We start from the raw sequence: 20,453 nt of genomic DNA on the forward strand, positions 1-20,453 counted from the left end.
CATAATCCCAAATATGAAACTGACTGTCTGGAAATAAGGAAAGTTGAACATTCTGAGTCAAGGCAAATAAATGTTTGAATACATATATTTAGAACTTTATAAATAAAGTGCCCAACCATAGCTTAGAGTGTCACAGAAAATAAGACTTACTTACCCCAGGACACTCATCTACATGTTTGTAGAAAGCCAAACCAGTACTGAAACGAGAATCAGTAGAGGAAATGGTAAATATAAGAGTATATCGTCGATCTGAAAAGGGAGGTAAGAGATGAATCTCTACGACCGATAACAGAGAACCTTATGAAATAGACCCCGTAGAAGGAGATCACTGCATTCAATAGGCAATACTCTCCTCACATCCCTCTGACATTCACTGCACGCTGAGAGGAAAACCGGGCTCCAACTTGCTGCGGAGCGCATATCAACGTAGAATCTAGCACAAACTTACTTCACCACCTCCCTTGGAGGCAAAGTTTGTAAAACTGATTTGTGGGTGTGGTGAGGGGTGTATTTATAGGCATTTTAAGGTTTGGGAAACTTTGCCCCTCCTGGTAGGAATGTATATCCCATACGTCACTAGCTCATGGACTCTTGTTAATTACATGAAAGAAAGTTTATCATGATAACTTATTACAAACCACAGCCAAAGATAAAAATTCATAACATTAAAATAAATGAACTTAGCTTTGGTAGGACTGATATCAGTTAGCAGGAATCCAACAGTGTTTTCTGATACAGGAACAGTTTTGAGACATCTTGCAAATGTAAGAGAAAAAACAACATATAAAGCAAACTATCATTTTCCTTATATGGCAGTTTCAGGAATGGGGGAAAAATGCAAACAGCATAGCCTTCTGACATAGAAAAAAAGACAAGAGGCAAAAGGAATGGGGTCTTAAAATAATGAAAATATTTGGCACCAAGTATGACACACAACAAACGGAAAAATACTTTTTGGCGCCAAAAACGTCCGGAAACGAAACACTTGCGTCATAGATGAAGCAACCTTGTGAAAGACTCAGCGCCAACTAAGACGCCGGAACGTAACTTTTGCGCCAAAAACATCTTGCGCCAAGAATGACGCAATAAATTTTGGCATTTTGCGCTTTCGCGAGCCTAATACAGCCTGCAATTAAAAGAGTCAATTTGAAAAAAGACTAAACCGCAGGTAAGAATTTTTTTTTTTCCTTTCTCTTAAAAATGCATTTTTAGATATGAAACTGACAGTCTGCAAGAAAATGAAATATACTGAAACCTGAATCATGGCAAATATAAGTACAATACATATATTTAGAACTTTATATAAAGTGCCAAACCATAGCTAAGAGTGTCTTAAGTAAAAGAAACATACTTACCAAAAGACACCCATCCACATATAGCAGATAGCCAAACCAGTACTGAAACAAGAATCAGTAGAGGTAATGGTATATAAGAGTATATCGTCGATCTGAAAAGGGAGGTAGAAGATGAATCTCTACGACCGATAACAGAGAACCTATGAAATAGATCCCCGTTAGGATGACCATTGTATTCAATAGGTGATACTCCCTTCACATCCCTCTGACATTCACTGTACTCAGAGGAACCGGGCTTCAAAAAAAATGCTGAGAAGCGCATCTAGCACAAACTTACTTCACCACCTCCATAGGAGGCAAAGTTTGTAAAACTGAATTGTGGGTGTGGTGAGGGGTGTATTTATAGGCATTTTGAGGTTTGGGGAACTTAGCTCATGGACTGACTCAACAGAAAATAGGGCTGGTCTTCATATTTTTACAGGGCTGCTTTTTATTCCCAGTCCAGTCCTGGCTAAGGATGTTCCTCAGAGTACAGTATGTTTTGAGCATAATTGTTCAAGATGAGAACTAGCAGTATAACAGGCAATCTAGCAATTATAATAATTTTTCAAAAGTTAGTAGCAAGTTCTTATTAAGGAACAGAAACATCTCTGCATGTCCAGCTATAAGTCTGTTTCTGCTATCAGTAAGGACGTTTGACACTAAGGTGAACAGTCTCACTTTTCACACTACTGCATGGAGCAGAAAGATATTTTTGGGCCATTTGAGCCAGAACTTGAAATTTTAGTTTATTAACTGCCCAGTACTTCAGGGGTTTGCCTGAATGAGGTACAGATATCTCTCCCAGGTAGGCTTCCAGCTGTATAGTAGCAGTTTTTGGAGCACTGCTCTGATGTAGAATAATACAAATAACGGCAATTTGTATTGGCAGAACAGAAGTGAACAATTTTAGTTAAAGGGACACTGTACCCAAAATTTTTCTTTCGTGATTCAGATTGAGCATGAAATTTTAAGCAACTTTCTAATTTACTCCTATTATCAAATTGTCTTCATTCTCTTGGTATCTTTATTTGAAATGCAAGAATGTAAGTTTAAATGCCGGCCCATTTTTGGTGAACAACCTGGGTTGTCCTTGCTGATTGGTGGATAAATTCATCCACCAATAAAAAAGTGCTGTCCAGAGTACTGAAACCAAAAAAAGCTTAGATGCCTTCTTTTTCAAATAATGATAGCAAGAGAACGAAGAAAAATTGATAATAGGAGTAAATTAGAAAGTTGCTTAAAATTTCATGCTCAATCTGAATCACGAAAGAAATATTTTGGGTACAGTGTCCCTTTAAGTCTCCAGCTTAAAATGAAATGGGAACATCCAGTTTAAAAAACGCCACAAGATGCGATACCAAAACTTCCTTCAAGACTCAATTTTGTTTTCTAGCCCTGATGTTCGTTTTATTTATATTTGGTCCTTACCAGTACATAGCATAGGCATACAAATGTAAAAATTTTTTGGTTTCAATAAGAACTGTTAGCAATGGAATAACCTTGAGAAATATACCAAAACCATTGAAAATAATAAAGAAAGACTAAATTGCAAAATATCAACCTGTAAACAATTTGTTTTCATTCAATGCTAAATAAAAAAATATTTGCAAGTTAAAGTAACCTTCAGATCTATGCAAATCCAATGAGAAGTTAAATATCTACCTTTAGACGTACAGCTTTCCGCAGACTTTTATCTTGCTTTGGCTTTTCCACGTAAAGGGGGTTGTTTAAAAATGACAGAGCTTTGAGTTCAAATTGCACAGACCAGTCCCAAACGGTGTAAAAAGTTAAAGGCATGTTTTGTTTATCCATACCATCCATCGCCTGCCAAAAAAGAACACAAGTCCTGGTGATTTTATGTATAAGGAAACGGATCACTGCTAAGGCAAGCTCCCTCTATATATCAAAATTGTCCTTGTGGAATACAGAATAGCGTCTTTGTCTAACGTAATATAATTATAGAAAGTTATACATTTTGTCTTCACTTTGCAAAGACTAGACTTTGTAGGTCATTATAAGCCTTTACAAAGGATTAGCACAAAATTAACAAAACACCTTGCAAGGGAAGAACGCAGATGTGACTATTATAAAAAATGATCAGGTTGGGATTCAGGATTCATTTTAAAGTACAGTGCTATTTTTAATGCAAATTCCTATTTATCCATTATTATACAGTAGACCTACAAGAATGTAATGCATAGAGAAAAAAATTCTGCTGCCTAAACACTGGGTTACAAAACTATAGAAATTAGTTATTAATATTTTTAGAATTCTTGTTATGAGTATCAATAGGCTCTAATGACACAAAACAATTACACTCTTGTCCTGTATTTGTGGGTTGCCTTTTATTTATAGTTACAAAATGAAAAATGATTAATGACATTTTCCATCATTTAAAATGATCTGAACAGGTTAGTTTTTGCTTGCAGCTGTAGAGCATATTACAAGACACTGCAAGTGTGACGGACAGGGCTTTATGAAAGCCAGTAAATTCCATGATAAGCCATAACAGCCTGGTGTTACTCTGCTCATAGAGTAGCATGCCTGCTTAGGAAGATAGTAGTCATCTGTCCCTAGCACAGCAAATCAGAAGTCCTCTATGCCCCTGTGCTGCAGGTTTGCTCATGTGCAAATAGGACTGTTTAATATTACTTTACTTAAACAGCAGGCTGTAGACACCTTTCACAACACTGTTCCTAACAATGGTGATGCACTTCATGTAACGAGAATATTTATACATTCTTAACAGTATCACCAGTGTTAGCAACAGTTTGTGAAGCATGTTTCTTTTTTAATGCAATAAAGGAGTTTTGAATCCTCTTACTAAAATACAATTTACAGCAATATTGTCCCAAGTTCAAGCAAAACATTTTTGAATGTTAAAGGTTTAATTTAAAATATCCACTGCTATATTCTCAGATTAAATATTTGTGGCATGTCCACTTCACATTTTACCATTTACACACACAACGTTGTGAAAAAGTTTTGTTCCCATCCTGGTTTCTTTGATGTTTGCATATTTGTCACACTGAATGATTTCAAATCTTGTTTATTTAAGGGGGGAAAAAGTTATCCAACACCAACTGGGTCTGTGTGAAAAAGAAAGTTTATGCTTACCTGACAAATTTATTTATTTACGGACATTGTGAGTCCACAACGTAATCAATTACTAGTGGGGATATCACTCCTGGCCAGCAAGAGGAGGCAAAGAGCACCACAGCAAAGCTGTTAAGTATCACTACTCCCCTTCCCATAATCAGTCATTTGACCGAAGGGAAATGGAAAAAATAATAACACAAAGGTGTAGAGGTGCCTGAGGTTTAGTCAAAAACAACTGTCTTAAATTAAGTGTGGGGTTGTGGACTTACCATATCCAAAAAAAAAAAAAAAGGGAACATGCAGTTTAAAAAAACGCCACAAGATGCAAGACTCATGCAAATACTTGGTATCGGCACCGATACCAAAACTTCCTTCAAGACTCAATTTTGTTTTCTAGCCCTGATGTTCTTTTTATTTATATTTGGTCCTTACCAGTACATAAAATAGGCATACAAATGTAAAACATTTTTGGTTTCAATAAGAACTGTTAGCAATGTGATAACCTTGAGAAATATACCAAAACCATTGAAAATAATAAAGAAAGACTATATTGCAAAATCTCAACCTGTAAACAATTTGTTTTCATTCAATGCTAAATAAAGTATTTGCAAGTTAAAGTAACCTTCAGATCAACAACTGTCTTAAATTAAGGGTGGGGTTGTGGACTTACCATATCCAGAAAGAAATACATTTATTAGGCAAGCATAAATTTTCTTTTCTTTCCTAAGATATGGTGAGTCCACAATGTCATCAATTACTAGTGGGAACCAATACCCAAGCTAGAGGACACAGATGACTAGGGAGGGAAAACAAGACAGGTAGACCTAAACAGAGGGCAGCACCGCTTGAAGAACCTTTCTCCCAAAAGAAACCTCTGCCAAGGCAAAATAATCAAATTTGGAAAAAGTATGCAGAGAGGACCAAGTTGCAGCCTTGCAAATCTTTTCCACAGAAGCTTTATTTTAGAAAGCCCGAGAAGAGGAGACGGCTCTCATGGAATGAGCCGTAATTCTCTCAGGAGGCTGTTACCCAGCAGTCTCATACGCCAAATGAATTATACTTCTCAACCAGAGAGAAAGAGAATTAGCAGATGCTTTCTGACCTTTAGGGTTTCCAGAGAAACAAACAAACAGGCCAGGAGACTGGCAAAAATCCTTAGTCGCCTGCAGAAAGATTTTAAAGCACGCACAACATCCAAGTTGTGCAAAAGACGTTCCTTATGAGAAGAAGGATTAGGACGTAACGAAGGAACAACAACTTCCTGATTAAAAATTCTTTAGGAAGGAAACCAAACTTAGTACGAAGAACCGCCTTATCAGCATGAAAGATAAGATCAGGCGAATCACACTGCAAAGCCGAGAGTTCCGAGACACTCCTAGCAGAAGAGATAGAAAAAAGAAACAAAACCTTCTAAGATAACAACTGAATATCTATGGAATGCAATGGCTCAAACGGAGCCTGCTACAAAACTTTAAGAACAAGGTTAAAGCTCCAAGGAGGAGCAACAGACTTAAACACAGGTCTGATTCTGACCAAGGCCTGACAAAGAGAATGCACATCTGGCACGTCCGCCAGACGCTCGGACTTTCCGAGCAGAAGTTGCAGCCTTTGTAGAAAAATAGATAATGCAGAAATCTTATCCTTCAGGGTACTGACTGACAAACCATTCTCCAGGCCTTCCTGGAGAAAGGACAAAATCCTAGGAATCCTGACCCTACTCCAAGAGTAGCCCTTGGATTCACACCAAGATATTTATTATTATTATTATCGGTTATTTGTAGAGCGCCAACAGATTCTGCAGCGCTAACGCCATATCTCAAGGAAAACCTTTCTAGTAACAGGCTTGCAAGCCTGACACATGGTCTCAATGGCCGACTCAGTAAAAACACGCTTAGACGGAACTAAGCGTTCAATCTCCAAGCTGTCAGCTTCAGAGAAACTATATTGAGTGGAGGAAGGAACCCTAACCAGAAATTCCCTCTCCAAAGTGGGAGAGACAGCATCTTCACTAGGTCTGCATACCAGATCCTGCGAGGCCACACATGGGCTAATAGAATCACTGATTCTCTCTCCTCATAGATGCGAGCAATGACTCGCGGAAGGAGAGCAAACAGAGGAAACAATTATACCAGCCTGAAATTCCAAAGGACCGCCAGAGCATCTATCAGAGCGGTCTGTGCATCTCCTCTACCCGTACCTCCGAGGCTTGGCGTTCTGCCAAGATGCCATCAGATCCAGCTCTGGCATCCCCCATTTGAGGGTTAAGCTGGAAAACACCTCCGGATGGAGTGCCCACTCCCTGGGATGAAAAGTCTGTCTGCTCAGGAAAACCGCTTCCCAGTTGTCCACTTCTGAATTGGGGATGGCAGAAAGACAGCAATTGTGAGCTTCTGCCCACTGAACAATCCGAGCCACCTCCTTCATGGCTAAGGAACTCAGAGTTCCTCTCTGGTGGTTGATGTAAGTCACTGAGGTTATCTGACTGGAACCTGATAAACCGGCTGACTGAAAATCGCTCTCGACTCCAAGATGTTTATACAGAGAGTAGACTCCTCCCGAGTCCATAGTCCCCAGCCCAAAGACTGGTGTCCGTGGTCACTATTACCCATGAAAGTCTCCGGAATTATGTGGTCTGAGACAGATGGTCCTGAGAAAACCACCACAGGAGAAAATCCCATGTCGACCTAGATCTATCCTAGACAGATCCACATGATCCCCGTTCCACTATCTGAGCATGCATAACCGCAGAGCTCTCAGATGGAAACAACCAGGGGAATTATGTCCAAAGAAGCGAACATCAAACCAACTACCTCCATACATTGAGTCACTGAAGCCGAACAGTAGATTTCAGAGAGAGGCAAGAGAAAGGAATCTTTGACTTTCTGACCTCTGTCAGAATATTTTCAGAGATAGGGAAACTATTATGGTCCCTAAGAAAAACTACCCCTGAAGCTGGAACAAGGGAACTCATTTCCAGATTCACTTACCATACAGGAGGATGAAAAAGACAACAAGATCTCTGAAAGAGAGTTTGCTTGTTGAAAAATGGCGCCTGAACCACTATGTCATCCAGGAAGGGTAACACAGCAATTTCATGAAACTTGATCATTGCCATGATAGCCTACTCTGGGAACCATGGCAAAGCCAAAGGGGAGAGCCACAAACTAAAGAAGTTTGACAGAAAGACAAACCTCAAGAACTTAAATACACGCATCCTTCAGGTCTATGGCAATAATGAACTGACCCTCTTAGACCAAAGGAAACAATGGAACCAATGGTTTCCATTTTGAAGGATGGTACCCTGAGAAAACTCGTTGAGATACTTAGTCTAGAATAGAATAAAAAAAATCTCCTTTTTGGGATCACTCCCAGGGAAGAATCCCAAACGCAATACAAAATTGCTTCTCTTATATCTGGACAGCAGATAAAATGAGAGAGGTGGAACCTACCTCTAGGAGGAAAGGTTTCAAATAACATTTAGTAACTCTGAGATACTAAGTCTGCAGCCTAACTTGGACATCCAAGTTTGAAGAAAACAGATAATTCAGCCACCCATTTAATCCGATCTCGGATCGGGGGCAAAAACCCTTTATGCTGGATTAGACTCAGCTGCAGGTTTTTTCTTTGACCTCTTGTAGGACTATTCAACTTGCCTTGTGGTAGAGAAGACCCTTTTCCACCCAAAATATTAAATATTTCTGTCAGATCAGTACCAAACAAGGTCTTACCCTTGTAAGGAGCACCAGAAGCTTGGACTTGGGGGAAAAATCCACTGACCTCAAATATAGCCACAACGCCCCGCAGGCTAGCACAGCGAAACCAGATATTGTGGCTCCTGGCTTGGAAATAAAGTAATCAGCTAGCTTAATCCTATTCTGAATCCCAAAAGGAGTCCCTACCAAAAAGAAATTATATAAGGCATCGCACCAATAAGATGCCGCACTTGTTCCATGTAAGCCTCCAGCCTAGTCCATTAATCCTTAAAAGAGCAACTACCCTCTCTAGGGATCAAAGTTCTCTTAGCCAGAGTAGAAAAGGCCCCTACTACTTGGTATCCTAGTATTTAAAAAGTTTACTAGATTCTTTAGGATTGACAACGACAGGTGTATCAGAGTCCCTACAGAGTAGCCAATACCTTCTTAAACCATACACAAAAGTGTTTAAGTTTAAATCTGAAGGTTACTACTTCAGCATCAGATGAAGGAATTATACTGTCCGAATCTGAAATTTAACCCTCAGAGGCTACCGGCGTATCCTCATCATCAGCCTTATGAGGGAGGGCAACCTAAGTAGTAGCCGGCGGAACAGAAACCTTACTATCTGAATTTCAAATTTTCCTCTTGCATGTTCCCTTTAGCAAAGGAAAGGCAGATAAAGCGACAGATACCATTGAAGATACCTGTGCAGCTATTTCTCCAGGAGATTGAGAGAAACAGGAGAGCACTGCATGTGATGCCATTAAAGACTTGGACTATAAGGAGAAAGCTGTGATGAACAGCATCATCCTAAGAGACGTTGGCTCAGTGGAAATTATGCAGTACAAGACTGCATAAGACAAAAGAAATGCTTATATAAAAAATATAGAAACTCCAATATCTTCCATTTAAATTTAAATTCTATTAATTTCTTTGAAACCGTTCACTTTATTAAGCATTGAAAATAAGTAGTACTGTCACTTTAACTAGTGTAGAAAAACATCTGAGTTGCTACATCGTTAACACAAGATATGCTGCACAAAGCATAGCAGTATATACAACATTAACCCTTAGTCAGGGATATACAGACACATATTACAATTAACAAAGATATTTCTCTCCAAGGCTACAGCTGCTCTCACGCTCTTCAGATAGAGCAGCGCTTCAATAAAGGATACAATTGGCCAATTAACTAGCCACTATCATCTCAGAATGTAAACTGAGCAAGCAAGCAGCCTAAAATGGCTATCTTAGAAGGAGAAAAGATGTCGGCAGCAGAAAAATTCCACTCTACTTAGGGAAAGCGGATTGACTGCCGACAAGAACAGTGCAACTTCCAAGCGCGCGTTCTATGTATTTTACATTTTTTCCCGCAAGGATTCTGTAATGGCGGACTAGGTCTTCACACAGTACTAATCGGACCTAACGGTGCAAACACTGAAGGTGGACATAATAGAAGCTAGAGGGGCGGATACTATGCAAGCTCCCTAATGCTTCACAGAATCCAGTCTACTTGCGTGGTAGAAAATCTCAGTTGTCTGCAGACACTGAAATGTAATATTACACACAAGTCCAGGAGAAGCTGCGTAGTTATATAAATGCGCCCTACTTATAAAATAAAGAAACTTGAAGAAGCCCGCTTAAATATGTGCCAAACAAATTAGACAATATATAAAAGCTATTCCAGAGAATAGCTATAACAGTTCGCAGCAAGTAAATAAAGGGCACACAATAAAACTGAGCCCAAAATACACATCTCCCAAGGGGGGGGGGGGGGGTATACTTGAATTCTCAATTAAGAATTAACCCCTTAATCTAAGTCACAAGCGTGCCTGCGTCCTGCCTAGAAATATCCTGTATCTAAAAATTATGTACATGTCCCCTAAGTTGCAGCTAATTTTCTAGTGTTTTATAAGTGCCCATCTCCCCACCTGGAAGACAAAAAGGCACTTAGCTGCTATCTAGCCGTCCGGCAGGAGGACAGCCTACCCGGTATGAGAGGACACCACTCCTCAGAGACCTGTAGAATAAAGAAAGAACAGAGTAAACCTACCCTGGCTTTCTATACTAGGGTAGCAAATATGTTAGGAACTTGTAAGGTGGGCCTCACTGCGTTTTCCTAACTGCTTTAAAGCCACCACTGCCCTACTGAAGAGACCAACATGGACTACGGCTAGACCCAATCTTGAAACAAAGGAAAGAACTCCTACTCTGGCATTCAATAATAGTTAAAATCTTGCTTGTAGCGAAAAAATCCAATTTTATTCAGACACCAAAACTTCACCTCCTCCATGCACCAAGGCAAAGAGAATGAATGGGGATTGTGGGAAGGGGAGTGATACTTAACAGCTTTGCTGTGGTGCTCTTTGTCTCCTTCTGCTGGCCAGGAGTTATATTCCCACTAGTAATTGATGACATAGTGGACTCACCATAACTTAGGAAAGAAATTTATTTGCCCGTCCTGAACTTGCAATACCATTAGCAACAACCACAACCAATTAATTCCTATAACTGTAAATCATTATTTCACATCTGCTTACACTGATTGTTTAAGGATATGTCACAGCATCTCAATAAGGTTCAACCCTTAATTTTGTTTCTTATGAGACCGTCTGATGGTCTTATGCTTACACTTTGGATCACTGTCCTGCTGGATAACACAATTATTCTTCAGCTTCCAATCATAAACTGATTGTACAATCTCCTGCAGAATTCTCCTGTAGTGTGTAGAATTCATGGTTTCATCAAACAAAGTAAATCTTCCAGGTCTTGAGCCAGTAAAGCATCACCATACCATCACATTACTGCTATGTTTGACTTCTGTTATGATGTTCTTTATCTGAAATACTGTATTTGCTTTAGGGCAGATGTCACGGGACTCAAGTTTTCCAAATAGTTCCACTTTTGACTCATCTGTCCACAGAACATTATCCAAAAAGGCAATGTGCTTTTTTGCAACTGTAAGACGAATGATATTTATCGTAATTATCAGAGGTTTGAGCCATGCAACACTCCGATTAATTAGATTTTTGCTCAGCCTCTTATTGAATCAGGAACACTGATCTTCAGTAGAGCTAGAGGCCTGAAGTTTTTTAGATGGTGACCTGGGTGTTTAACGTCCTAGATGATTTGTGGCCACCTGCTTGGGAGAAATGTTGATAGGCTGACAACTCCTGGGAAGATTTTACACTATTCCAAGTTTTCTTAAATTACTTTGGTAAGCCTTTCCCAGACTTATATCTAAACAACTTTATTTTTTCTCCTCATCACTTGTGAAATTTATTTTGATCATGGCATTGTGTGCTGCTAGTTGATACTTTGTAGCCATCAGATTGATGGTAAGGTTCTACAAAACTCATATTTAGATTTAGCAGGGCAGGCAGTAAAGAAACCTAGGGGCATCTGGAATTCAATGATTTGATTAACAGCTTGATTGATTAATTAAGGGGGCAATTCGTTTTTTTCACACAGAACCAGTTATTTAAAAACAGAATTTTCGGTGTTCTCTTTGTCTTGTCTTTTGGTAAAAAGTGTTCAGCGTCACAAATATAGAAAACTAGAGAGCACATTTTAAATTCACAATGTAATCTTTTTACTAGTTGCTTACATTTAAGCGCAATGGTAAACTGTTTCTTACCCAACTATGCTCATCTCTTTGGCACGGTGAATTGAAGAAGAATGTACTAAATATGGGTATGTTGATACTATCTGACAAAACCGTTAGATATGTCTCAGTGAACTGAAAAGCCAAAGGATACTGCTGGACAAGCTGCCACACACAGTCTAAAAAGAGGAGGAAAACTGGAGCCTAAATGGAGAAAAATACAAGATAACGTTAAGTTTTTGAGTTATATGTTTGAGTTGAATACAAAGAGTTTAGTTTGAGAAGACAAAAAATAGAACATGTTAAGAATTTTAGTTGATCTCGGTGAGTATATGACTGGTTAAATAAAAGGTTTCTTGGTATAGTGTATAGTTAATAAAACCACAAACGCAAAGGTCAACTGACCTAGAAATAATATTAAATAATATATTATTTTTCTGAAAACACTAAATTTTGCACCCTCTCTGCATTTATTTTAAAAGAAGATTCTAGTTAAAACATTTACCAGTATACGCTAATTGTCAAAAATGCTTCTAGTAAAAGTTATCACTGTTCTAGTGTAGGCACTCTGCGCACGCATGTGAAGCATAGCTAGATATTGTCAATGCTTTAGAATTGTAAAATTCCTGCTGCTCAGAGAGTGGGGCTTGTATCATGTCAGCAATGATACATTCTATATGATACAAGCACCTTAGGCTCTCTGAGCAAGTTATGTTGCTGGAGCACAGAGCAGAATTAAAGGGACACTGAACACAATGTTTTTCTTTTGTGATTCTGATAGAGCATGCAATTTTAAGCAACTTTCTAATTTACTCACATTTTCATCATTCCCTTGGTATCTTTATTTTAAAAGCAAGTATGTAAGTTTACATGCCGGCCCATTTTTGGTTAACAACCTGGGTTGTTCTTGCCGATTGGTGGATAAATTCACCCACCAATAAGCAAGCGCTTTCCAGGGTCGGAACCAAAAATTGTCTGGCTCCTTAGCTTAGATGCCTTCTTTTTCAAATAAAGATAGCAAGAGAACAAAGAAAAATTGATAATAGGAATAAATTAGAAAATTTCTTACAATTGCATGCTCTATCAGAATCACAAAAGAAAAAATTTGGGTTCGGGGGCGGAGTTGGAAGCTACCATGAGAGTAGCATAAATCCAGAGCTCCATGACAATGGCTCTCAAATCACTGCCTATTCTGGCTCTAAAGGCCTTTAAACGGACCTTTGGGGACATTAAATACCTAGCAGTCCAGTAGGGGATGTAAAAGCTAACAAACGCTCCTCAACTCTGCGGCACACGAAAATCGCACAACGCCAAAAGTAACCCACCATGACCCTAAGCAAAAGTGGAGCAGACGCCATTCCTTAACGGACCCTGCACAACTCAAGTGTGCTCGGCAGACGCAATACCACTCGCATCGCCGCACATCGCGACATAGAAAAGCCTGACACCCTGCTGTCGTTGAAGGGAAATGCTGTAGAGCACTAGCATAGTGGTAAGACTAATTATGCTATACAAATAAACCTACTACACACAACTCAGCTACATAGTCTACTCTAAAACTCACCGATATCAGCCACATTGCGGAAGGTATATAGTTGGAAGGGCGTTAATACCTTCAGAGGCATGTGTGACACCTTTTTAAAGCTCACCTACAGCAACTACACACGCTGCAATAAGCGCAATCCAAAAAGCCACATATGAACTGTGTACACGGCTTATAAATAACTCATCCATTTTGTAGAGGGTCAGAGGAGCCTTTGACATTTACTAACAGTAAACATACAGGACGTCCTATCAACACTGATTATATATCAGCATCAAATAAACCTTGGAGACCCCCACGACTGTACTAACAAATCTCATATACCTAAAAATAAATCCCAAAAAATTAAAGACATAATAATAAACAATAGCAAGGTCCTTGCTAACAACTCAGCAGGCCAGATTACTTTCTATATCCACCCTAGATGGTGCATACAGTATCTACTATGAAGACAAGACCCACTTTGAAGAACGAAAGGCCATCTAAACCCTCCACGCAGAAAACGCTCACTATGTCATCTTTTTTACATACCCCAGACAACCAATGAAAATTCCAAACACAAAGACAAACATTTAAGTGCTGACTCTAAACCATGCATTGATTCTAATTCAAGAATAGAAGACTCACAAATATCTACTCTGAATACTGCATAATCTACCTTCCAAACAGGATATCGCGGACACAGTTTGCACTTGCATTAGAGAGGAGCTTGCAGACATGAAGCAGGACATACTTACATTGGGGTTTCAAGTCGAAACTTAGGAAAATAATCAGGATGAAATCAAAGAAGAAGTCCAAGATCTCACCGAGCATGTCACCTCACAGCAAGAAATGATTACCACTCTACAGGAGAAACTCGAGAACTTGGAAAATCGGAGCAGACGTAAAAATCTGCGAATCAGAGGGGTTCCAGAAGATGTCTTACCCCGAGATTTCCCAGTTTACCTCCAAGCCCTATTGTAGCAAATGAAAGAGTCATCACACACGACAGATATCCAATGGGTTCGAGCCCACAGGTCACTCAGACCCAAACCTCCTGACACTGCTCCACCTAGAGACGACATTATCCACTTCAAAAACTTTTTGGAGAAAGAGATGCTGTTGAACCAGTCCCAAAAATTGCAGCCAATTCCCTTTAGAGGCAATGTATATCAATTCTATCTAGATCATGGCAATCCAAAGATTGCAAAGGCGAAAATAATTCACCGCTTACAACACTGCTGAGACACAAATGAATTCCATATTGATGGGGATTCCCAACTCAACTCTGGGTCATTAGGAATAACATTCACATAATTGCAGAACACCTGCAGACATATCAACCTTCTGCACAGCCTTGGGTATTGACCCACCGCCTGAGAATGAACCGCAAGATACTCCTCTACCTACCACTCCTAAAAGATCTGGAGAACTATCAACTTCCTGGCGAACAGTTACCCATAAGAAAAATAAAGAGCCTGCTGCCTCATCTTCTGGATGCAATCCACCCAGCCCTCGCTCCCCGACTAATCCGGCTTGAAACATTAAAGGTATGAAATCACTCAAAGGTATTTTAATCAAACAATTTAAACACCTTAAATGGACTGCCCTGTACACTTAAAAGTCTAGGAACAAACTTTCTCAAGCTGAATTTACAAGCTAAGCTGAACTTTGCTGCTACAACAGTTACTGATTCTAGACAATAGAAGCAATATTGTTCTTAAATTTGTTTAACTTAAGTTAAGAAAGTTTATTGTAATATACCGAAACATATCTGTCAGTACAGATGCAGCTACTTCTGTACCCCACCATACTGAGAAACTCAGAGTAGGTATTGCCTATGTTCATATGACATACTTATAGAGTCTGTTGAGAAATATTTCCCTATGTTTATTCTCAATACGACCTATATTAGGAGGAGAGACCTTTTACTAAAGTTATTATTGTTATACTTTTTTTGCATTATGCACGGTTTCTTATTGTTTTTCCATTACCTGCATTGTACTCATTACAAAAATGACATTCTATTGCTGTTTAAAAAGATTTTACTTCAGACTAATTCTATGACATTTCTAACATATCTAAAGCTCCCTTTTCAACCCCTTAATATAAATGGCCCATTCTAAACGTATGACTACACGAAAGTTAACCCTTATATCTCAAAATGTACAAGGTCTAAACTCACCGCAAAAACGTTTCAAAGCTTTATCAGATCTAACTAAAAGACACGCCAACATACTTTTCTTATAGGAAACACATTAACACCACAAAGAAACAAAGTATTTTGGGAAAACCTTCACCTATCACAGCTCTGGACCAAAAAAAAAAAAAAAAAAAGAAGAGGTATAAGCATCCTACTACATAAATCTCTTACCTTTACACTAACACGCAGTATCACTGATGAGGAGGGATGATTCCTAGGCCTGATAGGTTTGCTATATGGCAGACCTATAACACTGATCAACATATATGCCCTGAATACCAACCAAATTGTTTCTAAAATCCTGGATCTTGCAACAGGTCCAGTATTTCTAGCTGGAGACAAACACTCTAATGCAACCCACGCAGGATAGTTCCAATACAAATATAAAAGTCCCAAAAAAAAATCATCACTACCTTATGGAACGGGTTAAAAGACCTTAATCTGTATGACACCTGAAGATTTATACACCAAAATACCAGAGATTATACTTTTTTTTTCGCACCCTACCAAGACCTACAGCAGGCTAGATAACATCTTCACAAACCAAAATGGCTTATCACACATACATCGTTGTGACATACCCCCAACTTCTTGGTCAGACAATTCAGCAGTTAAACTAAAAATATCCTGGTCCAATCTGCACATTGAACCATACCTGTGGAAACTGGATGATTCACTTCTAGATCATCCGGACACAACCACTAAAGTAGCCAACATAATCACTGAATACTTCAATATTAACACTAATTCAATCGACAAACACACGGTCTGGAAAGCTCACAAATGTGTGCTAAGAGGGGAGTTCATCAAAATTAAGGCTAGATACCGCCACCACCATAAACAATATAATGACTTAACAAGCCAATTCACAAAATTAGATCTAGCATTAAAGAAAGACCCAACTAACCATTCTATTATAAAAGAATTACAAACAATACGCAAAGAATTGGATCACTTTCTAGACATAGAATACCAAGTCCTGCGTATGAAAACCAATAGTATGTTTTATTATGAAAACAGAAGGGCTGGGAAACTGCTAACAAGAGCACGAAAAAATAAAAAGTTTGGGTCACATAAATATATGAACTACGCATACTACACAAACCATCTCTTAAAACTACAAAAAAAAATATATTTTATATTCTTTCCATAAATACTTTACAGACTTATAACCTAAAACGAGAACCCCCCTCCCAAACCCACTTATCCAACCTACTGACATATTGATGACTGCAAACTACCGGCTTTAACTTCAGACCAACGACAACAGCTTAATAGACAGATTACTGTTCAAGAAACTCTGATTGCCATTAAAACATTAAAGTCTGGAAAAAGTCCGGGCCCAGATGGTTTTACGGCCAAATACTACCGAACATCCTCCTCTATCCTCGCCCCCTTTCTTACCACTATATTTAATGAAACAGACAAAGATAACCCATTCCCATCCTTGATGTTAGAGGCACATGAATTAGTGATCCCTAAGCCGGGTAAACCTCTGACAACACCGCAAACTTTCGGCCCATCTCCCTCTTGAATACTGATGTCAAATTATATGGAAACATTCTAGCATCTCGTATAAATTTGGTCCTCACTTCTATTATGCATGTTAATCAGGAAGGCTTCACCACCACCACCGAGGCTAGAGCACCACCAAAATACTAAGTCTTATAGAATATGCAGTCAGGCAAAGCATTCCATCAGTATTCCTTTTGATGGATGCGGAAAAAGCCTTTGATCGTTTAGACTGGCTATTTCTTAAACAGGCAATGATTAAATTTGGGTTTGACCGAGACTTCGTAAGAAAAATGTTCACTTTATACAATGCACCCCAAGCTAAAATTAGACTAAAAACAACTTTTTATCTAATGCATTTCAGATTTCAAATGGCACGAGACAGGGCTGCCCTCTGTCTCCTCTACTATTTACAATAGCAATGGAGATCCTTGCTTCAACCATAAGATGTAACCCCAATATATCAGGTTTTAATATATCTCTACTGACTAAAAACTCACTCTCTACGCCAAAGACATATTCTTGACTTTGACCGAACCTGAAAAATCTGAACCCTCCCTTATCCAAACACTGCAACTGTACAGAACTTATTCTAATTTCAGCATTAATTTAACAAAAACAGAACTTTTAAGTGTATACCTATCCCACACAGCCTTAGACACTATCCAAAAACAATTTCATTTTCGCACCCAGCAAAAAGCTATCAAATATCTGGGAGTTTATATCTCACCTTTCAATGACAAAAGGACATTACTCTTCCCTTAAATATTTAGACATTCTTCTATAATAATTTTCCAAAAATCACATGCAAATTACGACTAACCTTGCTCACCATTATGATGAATTCAGCAAAAAAAAAAAAAAAAAAAAAAAAGATTCCTCTAAACTGGAAACAGACAAACCTACCATCTGTCACAATCTGGAGAAGCACAGTGACTCATCTACTCCAACTAGGAAAACACCATTATATCCAAGCGCATAGATGATTATCACTCTATTAATTTCCTCTGGGAAGACTATCTAAATACATAATCACAGCACACATCTCCCTATATGTCACACATTCAATACCTTCATCAATAACATCTCCTAACCATCACAGATACTTTTACTAATGTTTATCGTGATAAAGAATGTCATACTTTACTTTATAACAGGTATTACACTTTACAAATAACTTTGCTAAATGGGATACCGCTTAACCCCTTAATGACCGCAGCACTTTTCCATTTTCTGTCCGTTTGGGACCAAGGCTATTTTTACATTTCTGCGGTGTTTGTGTTTAGCTGTAATTCTCCTCTTACTCATTTACTGTACCCACACATATTATATACCGTTTTTCTCGCCATTAAGTGGACTTTCTAAAGATACCATTATTTTCATCATATCTTATAATTAACTATAAAAAAAATTATATAATATGAGAAAAAAATGGAAAAAAACACACTTTTTCTAACTTTGACCCCCAAAATCTGTTACACATCTACAACCACCAAAAAACACCCATGCTAAATAATTTCTAAATTTTGTCCTGAGTTTAGAAATACCCAATGTTTACATGTTCTTTGCTTTTTTTGCAAGTTATAGGGCCATAAATACAAGTAGCAGTTTGCTATTTCCAAACCCCTTTTTTAAAAAATTAGCGCTAGTTACATTGGAACACTGATATCTTTCAGGAATCCCTGAATATCCCTTGACATGTATATATATTTTTTTAGAAGACACCCCAAAGTATTGATCTAGGCCCATTTTGGTATATTTCATGCCACCATTTCACCGCCAAATGCAATCAAATAAAAAATGTTCACTTTTTCACAATTTTGTTCACAAACTTTAGGTTTCTCACTGAAATTATTTACAAACAACTTGTGCAATTATGGCATAAATGGTTGTAAATTCTTCTCTGGGATCCCCTTTGTTCAGAAATAGCAGACATGTATGGCTTTTGTTGTTGCTTTTTGGTAATTAGAAGGGCGCTAAATGCCACTGCGCACCACACGTGTATTATGCCCAGCAGTGAAGGGGTTAATTAGGGAGCATGTAGGGAGCTTCTAGGGTTAATTTTAGCTTTAATTTAGTGTAGTAGACAACCCAAAGTATTGATCTAGGCCCATTTTGGTATATTTCATGCCACCATTTCACCGCCAGATGCGATCAAATTAAAAAAAACGTAATATTTTTCACAATTTTAGGTTTCTCACTGAAATCATTTACAAGCAGCTTGTGCAATTATGGCACAAATGGCTGTAAATGCTTCTCTGGGATCCCCTTTGTTCAGAAATAGCAGACATATATGTCTTTGGCATTGCTTTTTGGTAATTAGAAGGCCGCTAAATGCCGCTGCGCATCACACGTGTATTATGGCTAGCAGTGAAGGGGTTAATTAGGTAGCTTGTAGGGAGCTTGCAGGGTTAATTTTAGCTTTAGTGTAGAGATCAGCCTCCCATCTGACACATCACACCCCCTGATCCCTCCCAAACAGCTCCCTTCCCTCCCCCACCCCACAATTGTCCCCGCCATCTTAAGTACTGGCAGAAAGTCTGCCAGTACAAAAATAAAGGGAATCTTTGTTGTTGTTTTTTTTTTTAAATTGTATAGCATATTTACATATGCTGCTGTGTAGTATCCCCCTTATCCCCCAACCTCCCTGATACCCCCCAAACACCTCTCTAAACGTCCCCCTCTGACTTTTTGGGGACCATCTTGGGTACTACCCAGTTTGCAGAAAAAATGTTTTCTGGGGGGTTTTTTCACAGTTTTTTTTCTGTAGTGTAGCTTCCCTCCCACATACTAACCCAACACCCCCTGATTTAGCTTTTTTTTAAAAAAAATTTCAGCGGTATAAACTTGATTACCTATCCTATTACCAATAATATTTTCTGTAGTGCAGCGTTCCCACCCGCTCTCTCCCCGTGCACGCGCGCGCGCCCGTGCGCGCCCCCGGACATCCCCGCCCACGATCCCGCCCCCCTGCACATCTCCAGGGCCATCGATGGCCGCCACCCGCCTCCCGGTACTGCTCCCACCCACCAACGAAGGAAGCCACCGGATCTCCGGTGCAGAGAGGGCCACAGAGTGGCTCTCTCTGCATCGGATGGCCATACATTGTTATTGCAGGATGCCTCCATATTGAGGCATCACTGCAATAACCGGAAAGCAGCTGGAAGCGAGCAGGATCGCTTCCAGCTGCTTTCCACACCGAGGACGTGCAGGGTACGTCCTCAGGCGTTAACTGTCTTTATTTTGAGGACGTACCCTGCACGTCCTCGGTCATTAAGGGGTTAAATAAAAACTATTTACATGTTGAAAAAATACCAAATTTAATCTGTACAAATTATAATTTAATATGTAAAATGCGTGTCTTGTTATGTTTTGATAACGCTTTACTATGTATATGTGTTACAGATCAAAAAAAAAATTGGATTTTTTTTTGGGTTCAGTGTCCCTTTAAATATGTTATTGAAACAGTTTTAACTGAATA

The 20,453-nt window shown here is 38.9% G+C and overlaps 1 protein-coding gene across 1 annotated transcript in view; it reads right to left on the bottom strand.

Annotated features, from left to right (window-relative positions):
- The window catches only part of MTMR12 (myotubularin related protein 12), a 451,425-nt gene that overhangs the window by 19,951 nt on the left and 411,021 nt on the right, over positions 1-20,453 (bottom strand). Inside the window, exons 17-18 of the mRNA XM_053699664.1 lie at positions 11,769-11,939; positions 3,000-3,161 (exon numbers count right to left, since the gene is read on the bottom strand). Of these exons, the coding sequence (XP_053555639.1) occupies positions 3,000-3,161; positions 11,769-11,939 (333 nt within the window). The remainder of the gene's footprint in view (positions 1-2,999; positions 3,162-11,768; positions 11,940-20,453) is intronic.

This window comes from Bombina bombina, chromosome 2, assembly GCF_027579735.1.
Source record: "Bombina bombina isolate aBomBom1 chromosome 2, aBomBom1.pri, whole genome shotgun sequence".
Lineage (NCBI taxonomy): Eukaryota > Metazoa > Chordata > Amphibia > Anura > Bombinatoridae > Bombina > Bombina bombina.